This window comes from Mustela nigripes, chromosome 17, assembly GCF_022355385.1.
Source record: "Mustela nigripes isolate SB6536 chromosome 17, MUSNIG.SB6536, whole genome shotgun sequence".
Classification (NCBI taxonomy): Eukaryota; Metazoa; Chordata; class Mammalia; order Carnivora; family Mustelidae; genus Mustela; species Mustela nigripes.
Window position 1 is genome coordinate 49857076 of NC_081573.1, and position 22770 is coordinate 49879845.

Here is a 22770-nt window from a genome sequence, read left to right on the forward strand (position 1 = left end):
AAGACTCCGCCCAGCAGCCAAGGGAGAGAGTCCAGGCCCCAGGATAAGCGAGCCTCCCCCGCCATCTAGTAACAAGGCTGCTTCAAGAACAATGTAGGTCATTCACTCAGGGACAAACGCGGGATTTTTTTAGGTAGGAACACAGAATTCATCATTCTGATGAGCTCATCATAAAAACAGATACAATTATGCAAACGTTTTTGTGTATCCCAAATCATCCCCACGGAGCAATTTGTAGGAAGCCCCAGAGCTCTCAGTCCAGGCAAATTGTGCTTGTAGATAACACGCTTTGACCTTTTGTCTGTAGGAAAGTTCCCGACTCCAGACCCTCGGATGACTTTGAGCTCTCCGAGTACCTTTTACAAATTAGCTCTCGGTCTTTGCTTTGCCCAGTGCTCTGATGGAGCCAGGCTAACCCCTGCGTTTTTTTTCCTTTTGCAATACATGCCAGGTTTGACTGGTCATCTCTGTCTTTGGAGCTTGCATTAGCCCTTGGTAGTGGTTTTATTCCTGTGGTGCTTTTATTATGAGCAAGTTCTGCATGACTTAGTGTAACAGCACATGTTCCTAAAAGCCACTGCAGTGGGATCCAAAGAGTCGGGGTTGGGACCACGCTGGGCTCTGCCGAGGAGTGGGGCTTCAGTTACAGAATTAGGGGGAGGCGGTTTGACTTTCCAATCTTTGCTCTCCCCCGGGATACATTTGGCTCCTTGGCCGTTTATTGCATGGCGAGTGCACTTTGCCCAGGTCAAGATCCAGCTTCCTTTCTTCAAATTCTCGCCGTGTGCAGATTACTTCTTGTGTTTTCCATTTGTCTTTGCCCTGGATTAATTGCCCTTTCAGAGTCTGCAGGAACTCACATAACACCGCTGAGCACTTTTAGGGGGAAAGCGACTGGTCACGAGAGGCTTTTGGCCACTGCGAGCAGGAATCAGAATCTTCCCCACCCGGAATCCCCGGGACTCTCCCAGCTGAGCTCCGCGGCGGACACAAAAGAACAAGAGCCAGAAACAGCACAGAGGCTGCCCCTGACGAAGCTGCTTCTGGGTGCCAGAAACGGCACAGGCAGGCGGAGCGGGAGGACTTCCCGTGCTTTCTAACATAACCCTCCCAAAGCGCTAAGGAGTTAATAACTATTTTCTGGATGAGAGAAATGTAGCAAAGAAATGCTAACACGGCTACCCGGGCAGCCACACAGCCAGTTGGGGCTCGATTTCAGCTCGGTCACCAAAGCTGCTAAACAGGACAGGTAACCTTCACGCCTCAGAGGCAACCCCCCCCCCCCCCCCCGCCGCACCCTACACACATATATAGATCTTAACCTTAATATTTTTTTCTTTTAAGAAATGTGATTTTCAGATTTGTTGCAAACCTTCAATTAATTTAAATTTCTTTTATTCCAGGATGCATCCTCATAGGTTAGGTTGCCAAGAGATTGTCTCCTCTGGCTCCTTCATTCAGTACAGAAATCAGAAGTTAATACATGAATGCATACACACATGTACACACACACACACACACACACATCCTCTCTGGATCTCACTGCAGAGGCTTTTAGGAAAGTGTGAAGTTGTGCTAGGTCATGCAGAACTTGTTCATAATATACATATTTTATATATACGAGCGCGTTACAGGTGCCCATAATCTCCATTTATAAAGTTCTACGCACAAACTTTTCTCTCTCCATACATACGTAAATCTGCACTTCTTCTAATTTCAAACTGAGGGCCATAACTGGGCAGACACCTTTTATGACTGATGGCAAACGCAAGCCTTTCTTTCCCTGCACATCTAACTAGATAAATGTAGGTGGTTTTCACATCCTCACACACTTACTGAGCATTCATGGTCCAAATAGCACTAAATGACCAGGGACTCGGGAGAGAAGGGGAAGGATTCCGCTAGGTTCCAGGGACAATGGGACAAAACAGGGAGTAGTTGCTGCTGTGCGGGACACTTGGGAAAAGCGTAAGACAGGGTCCCAGCCTCACGGGGTGTACAGTCTAATGAAAAGCCGGTTCGGCCCCTAGCGGAGGAAGAGTCCGAGAACCTGGCGTGTGGATACGGTGATGATTAAGCCGCAGTGATGATGGATCGGACGCATCTGAACGCTTTCTGCTAAGGGGGGCTCCCCCCATTCAGTAAAGGGGCATTCCTCAGGTATTTAGAACTGCCGTCTGGTCTTTTTAAAATAATGAGGTAGGGGAGTGGCTTGAGGACATCTGTTTTCTTACTTCTGGCCCTATTTGTCTCAGGTTATAGTAACTCAAGTCTAACTCAGGGGCACTTTCTTGCCCGTGGAACTACATCTCTGGTGATGTAGGTCATAAAACTTTAGCCCTATGCCACTTGGCACTTACTTTCCTCGCTTAGCGGATCAATCTGTTCTTGTACACTCCTCTTATGTTAAATGCTGTTGCTTTCATAACGAAAAAGTACCCACTAATCCGCGAGTTGCAAGTCCTCAATTATGATGCTCTAAAGATAAAAACGATGGGGTACTTGGGTGGCTCAGTCGGTTGAGCAGCTGCCTTCAGCCCAGGGTCCTGGGATGGAGCTCCTAGTCGGGCTCCCCACCCAGCAGGGAGTCTGCTTGATCCTCTCCCTCTGCCCACCCCCACTCATGCTCCTCTCTAATAAATAAATACAATCTTTAAAAAACAAAAAAATAAAAATGCCTTGAGCAGTACCTGTATATCCAATTAATTATTTCACTATTTAGCCTCATCACACCTAAAACATTCCACGCACATTTCCCATGATCATCCTGACTGGAATTTTCTAAGACGGGTCCTTCTGATGGAAAGCTGCACATAATACCTCAATTTTTTATAAAGTTTATTTTCTTTAAAATCAAAGAGTTAGGGGCGCCTGAGTGGCTCAGTGGGTTAAGGCCTCTGCCTTCAGCTCGGGTCATGATCCCAGGGTCCTAGGATTGAGCCCCACTTTGGGCTCTCTGCTCGGCGGGGAGCCTGCTTCCCTTCCTCTCTGCCTGCCTCTCTGCCTATTTGTGATCTCAGTCTGTCAAATAAATAAATTAAAAAAAATCAAAGAATTAAAAAATGCAAATCTCTTAAGTGACTCGGAATAAAGGACTCAACAAATATTAGTAAGCATTTTCTGAACACGTTGATTTTTGTGTGCCTCTATTTTTGCCATTATCGTTAATTTCTCACAGAAAGTCTCTCTCTCCCATCCAACTGAGGAGTTTTGATTTGTGCTCTGACAGCCATCTCGGAGTACCCACTCACGGTACTTCATTCTAAATGCGCACTAACCCCGAGCACTGACAGCAACCTGAGGCTTAAAGGAGGTCCGTTTAAAGAGAAAGTTAAGATTATTGGCTTCTGCACACGTTTCCCCACTGGACCGGGAGTTCTTGAAGAGATAAAATGGAATTTTATTCATCCTTGGATCTCCAGAGCCTCCTGTCTCTGATGCCTAAAAGTCGGTAAGTTATTGTGCGACTGAATTCACTATAAATAACTGAGTCTTCTCTACTTCTTGTGGCTCAAGCAGAGATCAAAGAACCTGGAGCACCTCCATGCTCCCCTTTCTAGCTCTCAATCATGATCTTTCAAAGGAATGCACCAAATCTGGGTCATTTACTGTGATATCAAATGCACCTCTCCCTCCAGAGGCTACTAAGGAGGAAAAAACCCAGAAACGAATAAATGAATGCTCTTTATCCAAAACACAGAAATATCCCATATCGGTGATGGTTCTGAGGACTGACCATACTTGCTGGCTAATGGCTTTCTGGTACAACCTAGACAGTGATCCAGCTTACCCTTGGCTAGGAGTCCCTCTAAGTGACGGGACTCCACTGAGCATGTCAGAAACTCAGTGATGGGTCCTGTGAGGTAAGCAATAGAGAGACCTTGTATGGGGGGGGGACAGTGTCTCCTTTGCTACTAAAGGGAGTATTTCCTCCCTGAGGCTTTTCTATACTGAATCAAGTTGAAAAGGCAAACAGTAGACAATGAAACCTTCCACCTTGTTGAAATATTTCATCTAAAAATGGAAATCAAAGGCAGAAAAAAAAACTCATCCTAAATAACGGAGACAACTGGTGATATTAGCACTGAGTTTTGATAAGAGCCGTTAAATAAGGCTGGTTGATTTAAAGACAAGTCAGAAAATATATGCGGCCAAGGCATTCCATTCTGAGCTCCCACTGCAAACAGTTTACACAGTGACTTATTTCTATGTGTTATCATGTTTCCAGAACTAAAAACTAACAAGTATGCAGTTTACCATACTCAAGCCACAAACGGTCCCTTCCGCCGCAGGCATAAACTTGGTCTCACACCTGTGGCCCACTCGATGGCACCAAAGTGACTTGCAAATATCCTGAAAGGAAAGAGGCAGGTCGTCAGGGGTTTGATACAATAAAAATGAAAATACCCAAAGCGTTTGTTCACAATATTGTGTTCTGAGGGGGCTAGAATGAGACATGATCCAGGAAGTAGAGGCAAGTGAAGTCAGTAGCCACAAGGTAACCAGTTACGTGCAGTAGCAAATGTAACATCAGGAAGTTTCTATGCTGCCTGCATGTGTGTTTGGTAATGATGGGGGAGTAATAGTAATTTATGGAAAGACCATTTGGCCTGAAACTAAGAGACCAGGTTTGTAAGAACCACCACCCATACCACCACCAGGGAAGCAGAAGCGGCCAAGACTGGAATCGAGCCCAACTGATTCAAATCCTTGCTCCAGAATTCCAGGTTCTATGCCGTATGGTCAAGTTCTAGAAGTCTCTGATCTGTGGTTTTCTCCCCTATGCAAACAGTGATAAAAGTAGCTCTTGACTCTCTAGGTTGGTTCCCAAGGATAAATGGTGTAAGTCATCACCATCATCACCTTCTTCCTCTTCATAGTAATTTTCAAGCATTTCGACAATTCTCACACTAAACCATGAAAGAACTGAACTCTCATGCTAGACTGTGGTCGGCAGAATACTGCTCCCCCCACCCCCTCAAAAAACGACGTCTAAATCACTGGCACCTGCGACTTCTGTGACTTCGTGCAGTTACATAGCAGAGGGGGATTAAAATCACGTATGTAATTAAGGCTGCTAATCAGCTGACCTTGAGATGGGGAAACGATCTTAATTTCCCAGATGGGCCCAAGACGATCATGAGAGACCTTAAATAGGGCAGAGGAAGATGGAAGAGAACCCGAGAGAGGACAGCGTGAGGGGGTCTAAGGGGGATGTTGCTGCTTTGAAGATGGGGAGAAGGGGCCGTGAGCCAAGGAACACAGGAGGCTTCTAGAAGTTGGAGAAGGCAAGAGAATGGCTTCTCCTCTGGAGCCTCTAGAAGGGACAGAATTCTGCCAACACTTGATCTCAGCCCAGTGAGACTCATCCCAGATGTCTACCTCCCGAAAGAAAATAAATTTATGTTAAGTCACCAAGTTCACAGAAAGTTATTAGAGCGGCTACGGGAAACTAATAGTGTTACTAACAGCATTTAGTGGTGGACACTAAACGAGTTCCCCAGAGAAACTAATTTAGATGACGGGACTGAGCGAGCCGTTGACACTTCCAAAGCTGCCAAGTCGCACAGCTGGTAAGTGGCAAAGGCAGGAGACTTGCACTGGCCTGTTTCCAGCCAGAGTCCTTGACCCCAGCTCTCTGGACCTGGATTTGTCATTAGTGGAAGCTGGAAAGCTCTCAACCTCCTGGGCCTCAGTCACCCATTTATAAACGAGGGGACTGAACCAGATTCCTTCCAGCCCAAACAGCTAAAGTTGCTACTCAGAATTATGTCATTAAGAGAATGTCAAAATCATGAAATGTCAAAATCATTCCACTTCGTTTGCCACGTTCTATTTGCTGGGATAGACGTGTGAACGTGTATGATTTTGGGGAAAATATTAACAACCAGGGAGGAAACAAAATGACTTTTGTGGTCACTTGGTGGGGCCCTGAAAATTCCATTCACTGGGCACCCAATTCCCCAAGCCTTCCGGTTAATGCAGATTTCATGGTGAGACAACATGGCAAGAGCAAGCTCCAGAGTGATTTCACAAAAAAAGTTTTCCACAGAACTAAGAAGAAGTAAGAAGGAAATCAGAGATAAGGGCAGTGAGCCTGATCGTGTGGACCAGAAAGTCCTTCCCCTCCAAAGGAGAATGGAAGGACATTCAGGATGCTGCTGGGGACCACCACCCGTCCATGGCCCTAGCCATGCGCCCCACATTCCAGAATACCACTTTCAAATCTCAAAACAGCTCCTAAGACACGGTATGTCAGTGTTTCCCAAAGACATGGCCCTGCCGCTAACAGCAGTAGAAAGCAGGAGGCAGCCTTCCAACAAGTGAATCAGCTTCATCATCTCTGTGTGCTCTCCCTCCGTGGATCACCCTGGGCTTGAGGGGAATAACTTAATGTGGAAAAAGTCCTACATCAAAATGGAGAAAGGAGAGGTAACCATTGAAACCCAGCCACAGTTAGGAAAACTTGCAGAATTAAACCGTTTCCTCCTGACAGCCAGCAGGCAGCCATAACCCACACCCCTCGCCTATGTGGCAGCCGCCGAAATGACCCTGGGGCAGACCCAAGCAAAGGAGACCCAGATTCCATGGCCAATGCCAAGCCACAGGGCTATGGAGAAGGGGCAGCTGGAGAAGACCGGGAAAATGAGGCAAAAAACACAGGATTCCAGAGTGAAATCAGACAGGCTGTATGAACATGTTATTTCTTTTGTGGTGAAGTACATAAGTCAAACGTAATTATAGCCAACTACATGCCTTGACGACCATGCGAGTCCTCTGAGAAAGCTCCCTTTCAAAGTAAACAGAAATGGGAGTTTGCACTTTTTTGCTTGCTCTTCCCCCCCCCCCCAGCACATTCAACTAGCTTTTCCTTATCTATAATTCCCTAGACTCAAGTCACAATTTAAGGGGAAAAGAAATAACCACAGAGACTCCAAGGTCTCATGTCGCCTGGATGTGATCTTTAAGGAGAGTCTCGACATTACGCATTCCTCTGTCTTGTCACTGGTTGGCCCGTGTTGTCCTGTTGTAGTCCAAAGATTCTGAAGGATGCCCCGTCAAGCGAAACCGATGCGCTAAAAATGCGAGTGGTCTCTGCAAATTGAATTTTATGAAGCACCAAACACATCCAAAACGAAGTTCCCCAGCTGCTCCCCCAAACCTGTTCAACCTCTTCCAGCCCGTGTTATCACACCCCCATGCTTCTGGCTGCCCAAGCCGAGAATCGTAGAGACATTCTTGACTCCTCTCTCTCTCTCTCTCCCTTCCTTTAGGAGGGATGAGAAGAGGACAGAGGCGAAATCTTCCAGTTTATGAAAATGGGAATGCTAGAGAAATGTAAGCTTTAGTACTATGTAAATTCAGTAAATGATTCTGGGGTATCTGCCAACATGGCGGGCAGACACTATGGGCTTGCCATCCACTGAGGCGAGAGGCACACCTCGTCAGTTATAATACGGTGCCAAGAGTTCATGATGGTCCGTAGAGTGTGCAGATGGAGGCTCGGGGAGAGGAACCTTGGGGAAAATAGGAGGTATGACTTGCACTGAATCTTTGACAACGGTAAAAGGTGATTAGGTATTTGTCACACGGGTGACCATGCATTCTAGGGTGGGAAGCACAATTTAAAAGGCTTATAGACGTGAACAAAGGAAGGGTTTGGGAAAATACAAAGATATCAACACTGGAACAGGAGTCCATGGGGTGAGTTAGTAAGAGTTGAAACCTGATGTAGCAAGTTTAGTAGATAGCAAAGTAGGTACAATTCACTGATTACTTTTAGATTTAGATTCTAGGAAGTTTCTCCTTATTCTCCATTCTTTTATCCCAATGTCAAGTACTTTTTAAAAATAATATTTAAATATGAGGTATAACTGACTCTATTAGATTTGGGTACGCAACATAATGATTCAATATTTGTATTTATATAAGACATCGCCACAATAAATTCGAGAACATCTGTTCCCATACACTGTTACTATTTTTTTTTTCTTGTGATGAGGACTATTAAGATCTACTTGCTCAGCAACTTTCAAACATGCAACGTAGTATTAACTTCAGTCACCTGCTATACATAACATGTCCGTGACTTATTTTCTAGAACTTTGTTTCCTTTTATGTCCTTCATGCACTGCAACATACAGATTCTTGAAAGAAGAAATACATCTCCATCCTGCTATTTCTAACATGCCTCTTCTTTTAAAGGAAGCATTCTGTGAGGTGATGATCACAAACATTTTCACTAGAATTCAAATGCTTCCCTGTAATTGCTATTTGGATTCAATCCCTCTCGGTGCCACTAAAATGAACATTTTGTGGAGCTTTTGCTACATGTGCAATAACCAAAGGCACAGTCTCCCCAGCAGCTGTGGAGGGGACCTCCCTTTCCATCTGTCCAAATCATGGGGACCCTTCAGTTGCCAATTCATTTTGCAAGGGAAGAGAGATCAGGTTTGATATGCCAAAGACAGAAAACCCGGGGCTGGGGGAGGAGGGAAGAAGAGACCGGGATCGAAGAGAGCCAACTCCAGACCTGGGACAAGGAAGCCACGGGGAGAGAGGAGCCTGGCATGACGCTGCTGCTGAGATAGGAGGAGGAAGAGCCTGGGTATCCACTGAGGGGTCCCGCAGCCCCTAGAGCTGCACCCTCACAATTAGCAGGGAAGAACCTTCCTTAGCCTCACGGTACAGATGGGGACACAAAAACCGAGGGAGGTTCAGCCGCTCGCCAGGGTTCTAGGGTGTGGCGGAATCGGGTTTTAAACCCAGGCCTACCTAACTCCAGAAGTTGTGTGTGTGTGTGTGTATGTGTGTGTGTAAAAAACTCAAGACTGCCTAATTCAGCAGTTCTCATCCCTGAGTCAGCATCTGAATCACCTGAGCCCCTGCTCAAGCACTGACCATCCTATCCCCAAACCTTCTTGTTCTTTAGGGCTGGGATGAGACCTGAGCATTTGCATTTCTAACAAGTTCCAGGGGAAACTGACAATTGCATCCCTGGATCCAAAGACACTTGAGCATTCTTTCCTTTCCTTTTCTTTTTTCTTTCTTTCTTCCCCTTTCTGTGTGTGTGTGTGTGTTTGTGCGCGCGCGTGTGCATGCACGCGTCTAACTATTATGTAAAACTGCCTTTCCAGGAGGCATAAAGTTTAGGGGAAAAAAAAAAGGCAATGAGGGGATCAGGTTTGTAAGGGAAGCAATGAGAGGACAGTGAAGACTCAATAAACAACCACCACCCTTTTCCTGGGCTGCTGGAAATGGGTCTACACTGTCCAGACCAGGAGGATGAACGAGAGGTTTGCGTGTTTGGAAAACCCTTCCACATAGGGCCAGGGAGGAACTATCTGTGATTCTCGGAGGTATCGCCATGGTTGGTGACAAGCAGGTATTTTCCACCCCCGTAGGCTCTGGGGTGGCGGCGAATTCCACCCTCGGGATCTACCACCTTCCCTGCCTTGCCTCATGGTTGTCTCAAACCTCTCCCTTAAGGGAATCTCCCCACCTGACCAGGCATTCCCATCCTGAACCTTCCTCATGTTCTCAGTCTGCAACAGCCACTTCCCCTTGCCCCGCTCCCCAAGAAAGACCATCGGACTGAGACACTGTCTCCCAAAAATAGGGTATGGTTCCAGGAAAAGATGAGTCGCTGCAGAGAGGCTGTGGGACACTGCACACTGTCGGACACGGAACAGGAACCCCACACATGTGCGTCAAATGTCTGATCCTGCAGGAATCACGGTCATTTTAAAAACTTCCTTGATAATTCCAAGGAAAATCAAACTTGTTACCCATTGTGCATTTGCTGCATAGTAAGCGCTTAGTAAATGTTTGATTAATGAATGCGTGAGCTTGTGAAACCTTCAGGAATGAAGTGAACAGGAGACAGAGTTCGTCAAACTTCGTCAGTCAAGCGAATGTCTACTGACCTCTGCCGGACGCATCAACGTAACAGACAATTAGAAACAGTTGTCAACGTATTAACATATACACGAAACGCCAGCATTTGCCAAAGTCAGTTCCGTGTTCCATGGAGGATACGCCGAGAAAACTGTGGATGGTGCATCGGTCAACTTTCCTAACAGTGAGACGTTTAAGGAGCATTAGAGAAATACATGATCCCATATCAAAACCTGGGATTTGGTGGTTATTTCTTTAGGCTGGACTTACATATTTTTAAGAAACTGATTTATTAGAAAAGTGCCTAAGTGGCTCAGTGGGTTAAGCATCTGCCTTCAGCTCAGGTCATGATCCTGGGGCCTTGGGATCAAGTCACGCGTCTGCATCAGGCTCCCTTCTCAGTGGGGAGCCTGCTTCTCCCTCTCCCTCTGCTTCCCTGTTGCTGAGCACTCTCTCTCTCAAATAAATAATCTTAAAAAAAAATACAGAGACACAGCACAGAGAATGAAGGTAATTATCAGTGACTCTTGATGTTAGTGAGTGAAGCTTGGGAAACACCTATTAATTGGAGAGAAGCAAGCTTAACATCAGCGTGATGGACAGGTTTAAAAGTTTTGAGGCTTTGGGCAAATGGAATATACATTCTCTGAGCTCCGCGTAGGACATGATCATTCCCCTTTCAAAAGGTCTTCACGAAGACTGAGAAGAAGTAAAATACGTCTCTGAGACGATGCCTTGTGTGGAACAGACGCTCATGTGGCAAGTGCTGGGGGGTGGTGGGAGGGGCGGGTTACCCACGGTGGGGCTGCTGGCGGCTGCAGGACACACGGACATGGCGAGAGATGGAAAGGGGGAAGAAGAGACAGAGAGCAGGGAAAAGGAGCTATAAAACTTTGTCGTTTCCCGCTTTCCGGAGACCGAGGAACACCACATTTCTTTCTGGAAGAAACACTTTAAACTGATTCCATTTTGTACTGATGCTGACGCACTCCGTGATGGAGTTTTGGACCAACTGGTCTGACGCTTCTCCCACTTCTACGTCCTGGACCTTTCCTTTTCCCATGGATGTTTCTCACAATATTGAAGGGAAGACTGGACACACAAAAAGTTGCCTGTCAACAGTAGTTTTCATATTCCAGAAAGGTACAGGGATATATTTCGAGGGGGTGACGCTTTTTCAACATATCACATCACAGCGGAATATGGACACAGCGATAATAGACAGAAGGTTGAGGAGAAGGTAAACGTGATTGTACCCAGATTTACTGCTTGTGATGAAACCCTCATCTCGCCAGGAGGGATTTTCTCCCAGGGATGCAGTCGAATGGTATTTAAACCAGGCACGATCTATGCGGGATAAGCCTGGATAATTCACTGACAGTAAAACTGCCACTTAATTATCATGCCAAACAACTGACATCTTAGAGATAACCCAGACTCTAACCCTCGGCCTCTGCAAACCAAATGTTTACATTTCTGTTAGGGACACAGACTCGCTGCAGAATCTTAATGTGAGTTTGCAATCACACGCAAACATACCTTCACAAACCCGAGGCCGCATAACTTGGCTTTTGCTCCAAACTGCCACTTGCACTGTGTGTCGGCGTCATAAATCTGTCCTGGTAGTTTGTCCGGATATTTATACTGTCCTGTTTGCTTGGGCTCATCCACCAGACATCCAGCCTGAGGTGTGCTGCCGTGAAAACACAGCCGTGTTAATTCCTGTGTTTATCTGTGATCCTTCCATGTAAAACGATGTCTCTGAATTCACTCAGGCAAAGGAAAATACAGCATGGCAAAAGATATAGATAATACTGAAAGTTAAAATGGATTTTTATTTTTTATTTATTTATTTTTTTTACAGAGAGTGAGTCCCTTCCTGTCTAAGAAGATAGAATTTACACAGCTATGGGACGTTTCACCTGGCACTGGAAGTTGTGGCTACCCAAGTGGTTTGGTTTGGCCAACTAGATGGGAAAGGTCACTGTATTTGAAAACTCTCCCAATAATCGCATTCAACAATATTCAACAGATTTTTATTGGGGTGCCTACCGGGTGCTGAGTACCAGGCCAAGCACTAAGGGTACAAAATAAACTAGGCAGAGCTGGTGCCTGTCTTCATGGAGTTGAAGGTTGGGCTGCATCTTTTATAAGTAATGGGGCCGAGGTCAAAAATGTAATTTACCTCAAACAGTCTTGACAAGCCAAAGATAAGTTGGGTTTTCGAAAGCATCAGGAGAAAGGATGCACTGGGGCAACAAGCCCCAATTAATTCCCCAAAGTGTACTAAACTGGGATGTATTAGAAAAAACAAAAGTCAGTCTGGATGGTGGATATTGTTAAAAAGCACCTTCCCTCCATTTAACTTGAAGAGTTAAACTATGATATCAATGAGAGTTAAAATAGCACGGTGGTTAAGTATGATTGTGGAGGCAGACAGATGGGAATCCGAGTCAACCATGAGACCAAGATCAACTCTAAATACTTCATTATGGATAGTGATTTCCATTAAGAGTTTAACAGATCCGGCAAGAAAATGCAATATACCAACCCAGCATAGTAAGCATTCAAAGTCAACTGGTACCATCATCCCTGAACGTTTAATTGTATATTAATGACGGGAATTCAATCTGTACTAAGTTGACCTTGATTTATAATATCTGTTGATTCTATTCTCACATGAGATAGAAAAAATACTTTTAAAGCTCAAATCATAAATTTAAAACTAATGAAGACAATCTTCTATTTGATAAAACTTATAATTAGCAAAAGGTTTGTCAATTTTTTACTGTTCTTTGGATACTGTTTGGTCAGACATCTTTATATTTAATCAGCTTTGCCTGTATTACTAATTCTAGGAACATTCACAAATAATATGCAATACTGCAGTTAAAAAAAAAGTATCAAAATTATCAATTCCCAAAAATATTTGTTTGTTTCCCTAACATTTGGTCAAAGGGAAATGGTTTTAGAACTTCTCATTTTTGTGAGTCAACATAGCATGATAAGATAGATAATAAAAATTAGGAGTGCTATTATAATTACAGTGGTCATATATATATTGTTGTTAAATAAAGTTAGAGGAAACTTCAAAGAGTTCCAACTTTAGGTTCATCATTTAATATGAATCACACAGTGCTACCTTTCTAGTTCCCATTTTACAAATGCTATGTAGGAGTTTTGAGTTATCAAATGGATTTCATATATTTATCTTCCCCTTTGGATGTCTTCTAGACCTACAGCTAGCTCATGGCCATTTTAAACAAAATTAGCTAAACAAGACAATATTCCATTCATTATAAATATGCACACCATTTTAGCATTTTTAATACTCTTATGACCAAACTGGATGATCAGATTAAAATAGTGAGTCACAGTTAAATGTTTATATAGCAGTCTCTGGAGGTCATAAACGGGAGATAGTTATAAGCGTAGAATTGGAGTCATAGCAAACCTAAGTGTGAATCTCATGTCTATATTTTACTGGCTGTAGGATGTTAAGCAACACAATTAACCTCCCTATGACTCAGTTTCCTCAAGCAGAGACAAAGAATCTTCATAGGAATTCCATGAAGATTGAATGAGGCAACAAGTGCAGAGCATTTAGCATGGTATTAGACCTTCAATGTATTTCTTCAATAGCAATAGCGATGCCAATATCGTTAGCATCATCACCACCACCACCATCACCAACATAATCACCTTGACCACCTTCATCACCACCATCACCATCTCCACCACCACCACCACCACCATCATCATCATCATCACCATCACCACCATCCTCACCAGCAGCAGCCCCATCGTCGTCATCATCATCACTGTCACTAACACCGCCGTCATCATCAAACCACCGAGTATTTTAAAACTCTGCTGAGCACTGTTTATTGTCACCACCCTGGGAATACCTCTGCTTTATTTTGTCTTACCTAAGGAATTTCTTGAGATACTGCCGGCTGCACGAAGACCAGGAAAACACCCCATTGTTTCCTGTCAGTGTGGGAGACATGATATTGCCTTCAGCCTTTCTGCAGGGATTGCCTTCCCCATCGTGAATCATGCCAAAACTGCAGTAGAAAGAAGAAAGCATCGTTCTGTGAGCCCATTTTCCAGATTATAATCAAAGGAAAGAAGATGCATTGGCAATCACTGAACCCCAGTGAGAGACAGAGTTATCAAAGTTGTAAGGAAAAAGAAAGACAAAATGAGTTACTATATACAATTGACCTTTGAACACCATAGGGGTTAAGGGTACTGACCCTCCCCACCTGCAGTTGAAAATTCAAGTCTAATTTTTATCTCCCCCAAAGCTTATCTACTAATAACCTACTGCTGACTGGAAGCCTTACTAATAACTTAATTACCACATATGTTGTATGTTACATGCATTATATACTATATTCTTACAATCAAGTGAGCTAGGGAAAAAATGTTATTAAGAAAATTATAAGGAAAATACACTTAAAATACTATATGGCATTTATTGAAAAAAAATTTACATGTAAGTGGACCTGTACATAGCTCAAAACAATGTTGTTTAAGAGTCAACTACAGGGGGGCCTGGGTGGCTCAGCAGGTAAAGGGACCGATTCTCAGTTTCAGCTCAGGTCATGATCTCAGGGTCGTGAGATCGAGCCCTGTGTGGGACTCTGCCCCCATTGTGGAGTCTTAGATTCTCGCCCTCCCTCTCCTCAGTCCCTTCCCATTGTTTGCATGCTCCTCTCGCTCTAAAACAAATTAAAAAAAAAAAAAAGAAAAAAGAAAAAACCTTTTTAAGGAAAAAAAAGGCAACTGCCGTATTGTAAAATTCATGTAGAAAATTGTCAAGAATGCTATGGGTTTTATTCCATTATGTCTTGCCCACAAAATCAGAGAATGGTATATCTGCTAAATATTTTAAGGATGAGAAACTTTTGGTCAAGATATCTATGCTACTTTAAAATGATGGGATAGTCCAATTCTTTCAAGTACCACTTTTTTTTTTTTTTCTTGCCACCAACTGTAACGGTGATACTGAAGTTCAGGGTTAGCAGGTGATAGGTACAGAAACAAATTTAAGCAGTCATGTTTGACATTCATACTTCTTTCCTGCTCTGTACAAAGGGGCCTTGTGCATGACATGCATTTTTGTACCACTGTTCACAATAAAAAAGTTTCATTCATACCTTGCTAAGAAAGTGGCTGTGTACACATGCCGGATTCAAATTTCCAGAAGATAATATGCCCATGAGAGACATAAGCACCGAAATACTCAAATATAAACTATAGTTGTAGAGGAGATGATTTTGCTTTTAAGTCAGAAATCAATCAGATGCTCTGAATATGAGCATTCGAGATAAGTGTTAAACACAGGACACACACACCAATATTCAACTCTATCCAAACAGCTTGTCTTTCGAAGCAGCCGTTTTGTAAAGCAGCGGGCTCATTCCAATGTGGCTGCTACCATTCAAGGCGTGTTTGAAAAGCCTCTACAGAACGGTGTCAGCACCATATTTCATGCCTTATCCATTTAGCTCACTGCTCTCAAGTTTCTCATCCCTCGTTTCGAACTCCATTCTCACAAGAGAAAGATTTACTAACACCAGAGAAAAGACTACTATGAACCCGCCATGACACCAACTCCAAGAATATCCAGTGTGTGCACTGAAAGCCTTTGAACAATGAACACGCCATTATGTTCTGTGAATTTACATGTCTGCCTAGAGGTACTGTACCAAAAGGATCTTCACTGTAACAGAGCCTGGAAGACATTCCTAAAAGACAAGGGGGTCCATTAGATGATCCACAATCCATCTGTGCCCACCATGTAATTCTGTGCTGCAGGGAAACACTGTTGTTCAAAAAAAGCAACATCCCTGATGGGCGGCCTTTACTGAGGGAGCTCTCCTTAGAGTCAGGAAGGATTCCAAGCTTGACCCAAGATTCAGCCTATCTATTCAGACTAGACCAACAATGATCACTAGGGAGATGCCAGTGAATCACCCAGCCGGTTTTCGTATCAAGTGGTGAAGCGAGGGCTCACTCACTTGTGCCCTGACTCATGAGCGATGGTGAAGGCCAGGCCAAGCCCCGTGTCCTCATTGATGGTACAGCTTCGGTACTTACTGCACATTCCACTGATGGGGGCAAACCCTATGGAGAGAGCATGTTCAAGTGTTAGTCCCAAGGGCACACGTACAGATACCTGTTCATTTCTTTTTTTTTTTTAATATTTTATTTATTGATTTTACAGAGAGAGATCACAAGTAGGCAGAGAGAGGGAGGAAGCAGGCTCCCTGCTGAGCAGAGAGCCCCATGTGGGGCTCGATCCCAGGACCCTGAGACCACGACCCGAACCGAAGGCAGAGGCTTAACCCACTGAGCCACCCAGGCGCCCCTACCTGTTCATTTCTTATGGCTTCAAAATGTTCTGCACAGTTCTAGTTTCACTGATTAACATGATTAATTTCAGGTTAATTGGTTCAGGTACTTAATTTTTTTTTTTTTTTTTCAAGAAAAGCACTAAAGGTATAGAGTTATCTGGTTATCTGTCTCATCCAGCTAAATGCAGAAATTAACATTTTCTTGCATTTTAAAACATATTGTCATCGGGGTGCCTGGGTGGCTCAGTGGGTTGAAGCATCTGCCTTCAGCTCAGATCATGATCCCAGGATCCTGGGATCGAGTCCGCATTGGGCTCTCTGCTTGGTGGAGAGCCTGCTTTCTCCTCTCTCTCTGCCTCTCTGCCTACTTGTGATCTCTGTCTGTCAAATAAATAAATTTAAAAAACAAAACAAAACATATTGTCATCAACAGATCCTCCTCACAACCCTGTGTAATCATTACAAGTGTTGTATTTTCCATTTTCCATACAGAATAGGAAGCTGTATGACAGTTATATATGCCTTATTGGAGTTAAACCAATGCAAAATGTACACTAAACAACGCTATTGGCGTTAAAGCTCAAGGTATATTTTCTAAGAGAACATACATCCTGGTCTTTTTCTGAAGCAGACAACATGAAAATGCCTCAACAATGTGAACAGAGTAAATGCATTCTTCTCCTATTTACTAGACCGTGACGAATGCTTCTGTTTTCATAAACTACCTCCTTCTAAGTGCAGCTATAAAATCATTCTAACCAGTGTTTGATTCTATCTTGAACCACATTGTGTGTTAAATGTCTTTCTTCCCAGTTTTCGGTCTTCATATGCAGAATGAGAGTATGTGTCCAGTGTGTACGAAATACACACACTTGTGGATGGACCGTGCCCACCTTGCTGCTATAAGGTCAACTAGATGGTCTGAGAAACATAATGTATAAGCATATATGACCAATGGCACCATCGCCACCACCACCACCATCATCAACACTGATCTAAATGATCATTAACTCATCAAAAAAAATTGTTGGGTTCCTACTGTATGCAATGGAATATACCAGAAAAAAAACAGTTTAGACATAGAAGACACAGTCCTTACTCACTATCTTTTGCAAATATAGAATAGCTGGGTCCTTTAAAGGTCAAGTAACTTTCTAAAGGATGCACCGCTATGCTACCCAAGGGCACAGTTACGCAGCATGGAGATATTCTGAATTCTTCAGTCAAATTCTCTTCAGCTGCCCAGTTGTGCTGATGGAATAAACCACAACTTGTCTAGTTAAACAATTTACCTCAATGATCATCAATAGAGTTAATAAGGAAAAATACACAATGAAAATGAGCTCACCATTCCACCCCAACTTCAGTTAAATAGACCAGTATTCAGGGCACAGTGAAGACCTTACTCCGCCATTTAAATATTAGGTCTTCTTATGAAGGATTCTTAGGGCCACCCGCCCGGTGGACAGTTTCCACACCGTGCTTCAACAGGTGCAAGGGAAGCATCCACTCATGTCTTACCTAGAGTGTCACATGGTTCATTCTTCCAGGAACAAATGTCAAATCCCGTGAGCAGGATGGCATGGTCATGCCTCTTGCCATTCTTTCCAGTGAGGGCGGACTGCCACTGACAAAAACTGTTCAGAGACTGGTCCGCATGATGGTTGATAAGTAATCCTCCCTATGGGAAACCCACACAAATCAGTGAATTTGTGAGAGGTGAGAACCGTGAATCATTCCATTTGTACAGGCAAATACAGAAAACATCATGTTTCTAGGGAGAAAGGTCAGTAGAGAAAAACACTTGAGCTAAGGTTGGAGAGGACTGATTAAAAAAATAATAATAATAACACCCTAAAACTATTTCAGGTAAATGCTCACAATACTTAAAGTAACTAAGGGTTTTAGTAGTATACTTTATAACTAGTTCTTTTTTCTATAAAAAAAAAAATAGTAACCTGATATCAGTTAGGAATATCTGTGTTCATCTCATGCTGGTATCACCCTTATAAAACTGTTATAGCTTTTAGAACCTGATTGTAAGTAAGTGGTGAGAAAGTGCAATGTCTTCTTCAACACAGCATGAGGAAGGTACTGACCACAACTTACCTACCCCTGTGTCAGAATTTCCAGCAAAGGCCTTGGCACATCACAGACTAAAATCAATCCATCCATCAATCAATAAAATGAAAACTCAGTGAGTGGATGTAGAAACAAATAATTATAAGACTCTGAGGGGTAAGATAGGACCTCGCTTTGAGATAATTATTTACCAAATCTTTGCTTAAAACTATTGACTTGGGTCAAGTTGGGGGTTTTTAGACTAGGTCTTTAATTATCCATAAATTAGGATGCCTCCGGCTTCAGTGTCCCTGGGCAAAGTGTAAGTGGTAGGTTATAGACAAAATTGCCTCCCAATGACACACACCCTCCTTTCTACCTTCCTAAAATTCCAGGAACAATTTGACAGGTTAACCTCTGTAGCTCTACACACCTGGACAATGAGATTAATTTCTGTCTCAGACTCCTCGCTTTGTACCGTAATTACTGGGGTAACAGATGAAGAGGAGAAGCCACAGCGGGACTTAAAAAACTTGGTAATCTCTACCTCAGAAAAATACAGTTTCGGTACCAAAACACTACAAAGCAGTGAGTGCCATGCAATTAACACTTTATTATATGTTCTGGTTAAATGATTTACTCCCTGTGTCCTGCACCTCAAGGTAATCAATTCAATGGCAGTTAAATAGTCTTTACTTAGTCCCTGTAGTACCTAAGATGGTGGTGGGGGGACAGCAGGTTAACTACAAGAGTTTTCTGATGACTTCTTTTCAGTAGGTTTTCAAAATATCTTTTTGCATCTACCTGAAATTACCCAGCATATCCGATGTGCAAAATGCAACCAACCCTTAAATCCATTATCAAATGCACCCTCCCTGTGAAGCCTACATAATATTTGTATTTTTATATATAATGTAGTATTTATATTATATATGCATATTTAATGTTTATGCCATTGTATACACATATTATATATAATTATATATATACACACACACATATATGTATATATATAACTATTTTGTGATGTTTTACTTATTTGAATACACAACCCTATTAGGTTTACTTTCTTTGAGGATAGGGTCAGCCTGTTTTCAAGCTGGAATTTCTAATGACTAGTTCATGGACAGGTACACAGGAGGTATTCAGTAAGTAGAGCCCAAATGGCAAAATGAATTCAGAAGTAAGTGAAGTCTGGCACGTACAGGCTCTTGTTCCAGAAGAATGAGGCTCACCACCACAATGTTTATGTCACTTCCAATGGTTCCATCTTTAAATAGGCTAGAAACCTGTTGGAACAATTGAAATCAAACAAAAAATGAAGAAAATCTAGAAATTTCCAAAACTCTCTGTGTGATTCAGATTTTTAAGTACGCACGCTTTAAATCTACAAAATTAAATATATGTATATGTACGTATGAAGCAATTTCCTCAAAACTCAATTTTTTTTTTCCAGTAAAATTATGTGGCTCCATCTGCTATTCAATCCACACAAGGATATTCCATGATTTGGGCTGTTCTGGAGAACCAGAGCACTGGAGTCTAACAAACTCCCTTACCATGTTCATGACCGTGAGAATGTACGTGGTCACGTTTGCCTTGCCGTGCTTTTCCACCATTTTCTTGTCTGCTACCACAAGGGTTTCCACATTTAGGCCCTTTTGTGATCTTCCAGCTGATCTTCTGGGTCTCCCTGTGCTCCCATATTCATCAAACCTGAGATAGGTGTCCTCCGTGGGAGGCTTAGGGGCATCTACAATGAACATAAGAGCATTTGGAGAGGATTAACAGTGGAGAACATGTGGATGAGATAAAAGAAATCTAAACAGGGCAGGAGAGAGTCTGTAATCAACACTTGACTGATGTACTGATAAATGGTGACTTCGGTGCTTGTCCTGGGTGCTTTGCACCTAGTTTGTGGTCAAGAAAGATTCAGTCAAAGAGGCTGGTGGATGGATAGACTCAACAACTCAAAAATACTCTACCAGGTAAAACACACACACATACACACACTACAAATCTAGTTGGTACAGCAGGTCGACAAAAATTAATTTTGTAATAGCCTTTAAAAACGGAACATGCTCATTTTTATTCTAAACACTGCAGAAATAGACATTATCCTTTGCATCTGAATTCATGATAACATTTCATATATTATTTCCAAAATGAAACTTAGAAATACACGTCCTACAGAATACTGTCCGTGTCTAATATCCTTGTTTCATCAACAGAAACTTGAATATAGCACAAAGTAAGTGCTGAATAAGGACTCTTTGACCTAATATTGAGTTAGTTTTGAGGAAAAGAGCACAGTCAGGGGTGATATTTAAAATGATAGTAAATATTTCCTAGCAGGTAAAGTGTAGGCACCACCTTAACAGAGTGGATATTGGCCATGGCCTTTGAGAAGAGACCCGGAAGTCTCCAGATGTTGGGCCAGGCACGATCCCTTCAGTTAATAGGAAGGGACAAGTCCAAGGTTTGCTGGGAGGGAATGGGACACTGTAGTACTAGCACAGAGTTATTTTAATACTTCAACAACTAGTACAGTCCTCAGAGTAAAGTCATCATAACTCTCCAGAAAGTGAAATTAAAAGATCAAATTATGTAGAGTTAGCTAAAAAGCCTCAAGGTGGCCACTTTGATAAGTGACCCTGAGTCTCAGTTTATCAAGGAAAAGAGCATTAACGCCCACAATACCAATCACAGGACTGCTCTAAAGATGAGCTTTGATATCTATCAAATACACATCATTGTCACTATGGGGAGCACCATTATAATTACTACTATGATCATAAATCCATGTCAAACAGATGTTCCTTAAAGATGATATTTCTGTTAATACCCCAAACCCCAAAGAGCAATTAAAATGGTAGACACATGGTATTTCATTATTGCTCAGGGATACCAGTTCCCATTCTCTTTGGGTAGAACTACCATCCGGCTCCTCTAACTCACACTCACCTGCCATTCGTGGTTACTGAGCCTTTGAAATGTGTCTGGTGCCACGGGAGAAACCAAAGTTTTAATTTTAAGTTTAATTAATTTCAATTTAAATTAAGCAAGCAATATTTGGTACGGTCATTGAAAAATAAGTTTGGAACTATCGGACTATGCAAAGCTACTTTTCCAACCTTAAATTTTACGAACTTGAAATACAGATTAAGTATTTCTGAAGAGAATTTGTTGTCTACATTGAAATTGTGCTCTGTCCAAAAATGACCGGAATTCCAAAATTTAATATAAAATACTTGATTCATAATTTGGTATATTCAACATTGCATGTTGAGAAGATAGTCTATACTATATCAGGTAAATAATTATTTATTAATTAATAAATATTATTAAAATTAATTTACTTATCTTTAATTTTAAAAAATGTGGCCATTAGAACATTTAAGACTACTTGTGGGGCTGACACTGTATTTCTGTTAGATGCTGCTGATCTACAAAGTGCAGAATGCTGTGCCTGGGTCACAAACCATGGCCAATGGGCCCTCCCTGTATCTCACTGCTACATCCACATAGGTGTTGATGTTCTCATTTCCTGTGAAGTTATCCTGTAAGAGCTCAAAAGGAATAAACATCCAACCACACCTGAGGATTCACCTCTGATTTCCTTCATCACTGGAAGACTGGGTACCTTTCTCAGGAGCACAGAAACCAAGATAATATGGCGACCCATGACTAAAACAAACAAAAGCATATCAAAATCTTTCCTAGTTTAACCTAGAAAAATTGGGAACTGATCACCTAGGTTTGCCTGACAGGGGTGAATCTTGGCCCATCTCCAAGACAAATTTCAAGGGGTGCTTAAGGTCGCCCCATTTTAACCTACAAAGTCAGCACATCTGACTACACTCAAGAGAGCCTATCGAGGGCCCAAATAGAACAGAATAAGAAAAAGTTTCCTTACATACATTTCTTGCGTCGTCCACAAAAATGCTGCTTTTGCAACCTTGGGTGGTGATGCTCTCTTTCTTGACTCCGAGATGTGAGGGGAGTGTGCGCTGGGGAGTGACCAGGATGATGCCCGTTGGAGCCCGGGTAGCTATGGCAACGCTGGACCTTCTCCTCAGCCATCCTTTTGTACAGTACGTGAGGATGGTGTCCCGTGGGTGCGCTGTAGTTATGCTCCTGGGCCAGCAGCTGAGGTAACGGTGAAATGAGGAATTCGTTTTTTCGTGTCCTTATCAGACCTGACTAAAGAGCCAAACACAAGAAAATATGAATGATTCCAAGCATCCCCTTTGTATGTGGTGATTTTCAACAACTGTCTATCCACTACTTCCTATGTGCCGGCACTGTGCTAAGTAATTGATGAGTATTATCTATTTCATATGTACCATTAGCAGTTATAATGTTTTTATCCCCATTTTACAGAGGACAAAACTGAGGCAAAGGTAGTCAGTAGAAAAGCTAGCAATGGCATTGTAGAGAAGGAAAA

At 42.7% G+C, this 22770-nt stretch overlaps 1 protein-coding gene across 1 annotated transcript in view; it reads right to left on the bottom strand.

Annotated features, from left to right (window-relative positions):
* Positions 1-22770, bottom strand: part of ADAMTS18 (ADAM metallopeptidase with thrombospondin type 1 motif 18) — a 138724-nt gene that overhangs the window by 53865 nt on the left and 62089 nt on the right. The window contains exons 4-11 of the mRNA XM_059382405.1: positions 22244-22526; positions 19883-20076; positions 19529-19612; positions 17784-17943; positions 15927-16032; positions 13827-13964; positions 11437-11590; positions 4258-4353 (exon numbers count right to left, since the gene is read on the bottom strand). Of these exons, the coding sequence (XP_059238388.1) occupies positions 4258-4353; positions 11437-11590; positions 13827-13964; positions 15927-16032; positions 17784-17943; positions 19529-19612; positions 19883-20076; positions 22244-22526 (1215 nt within the window). The remainder of the gene's footprint in view (positions 1-4257; positions 4354-11436; positions 11591-13826; positions 13965-15926; positions 16033-17783; positions 17944-19528; positions 19613-19882; positions 20077-22243; positions 22527-22770) is intronic.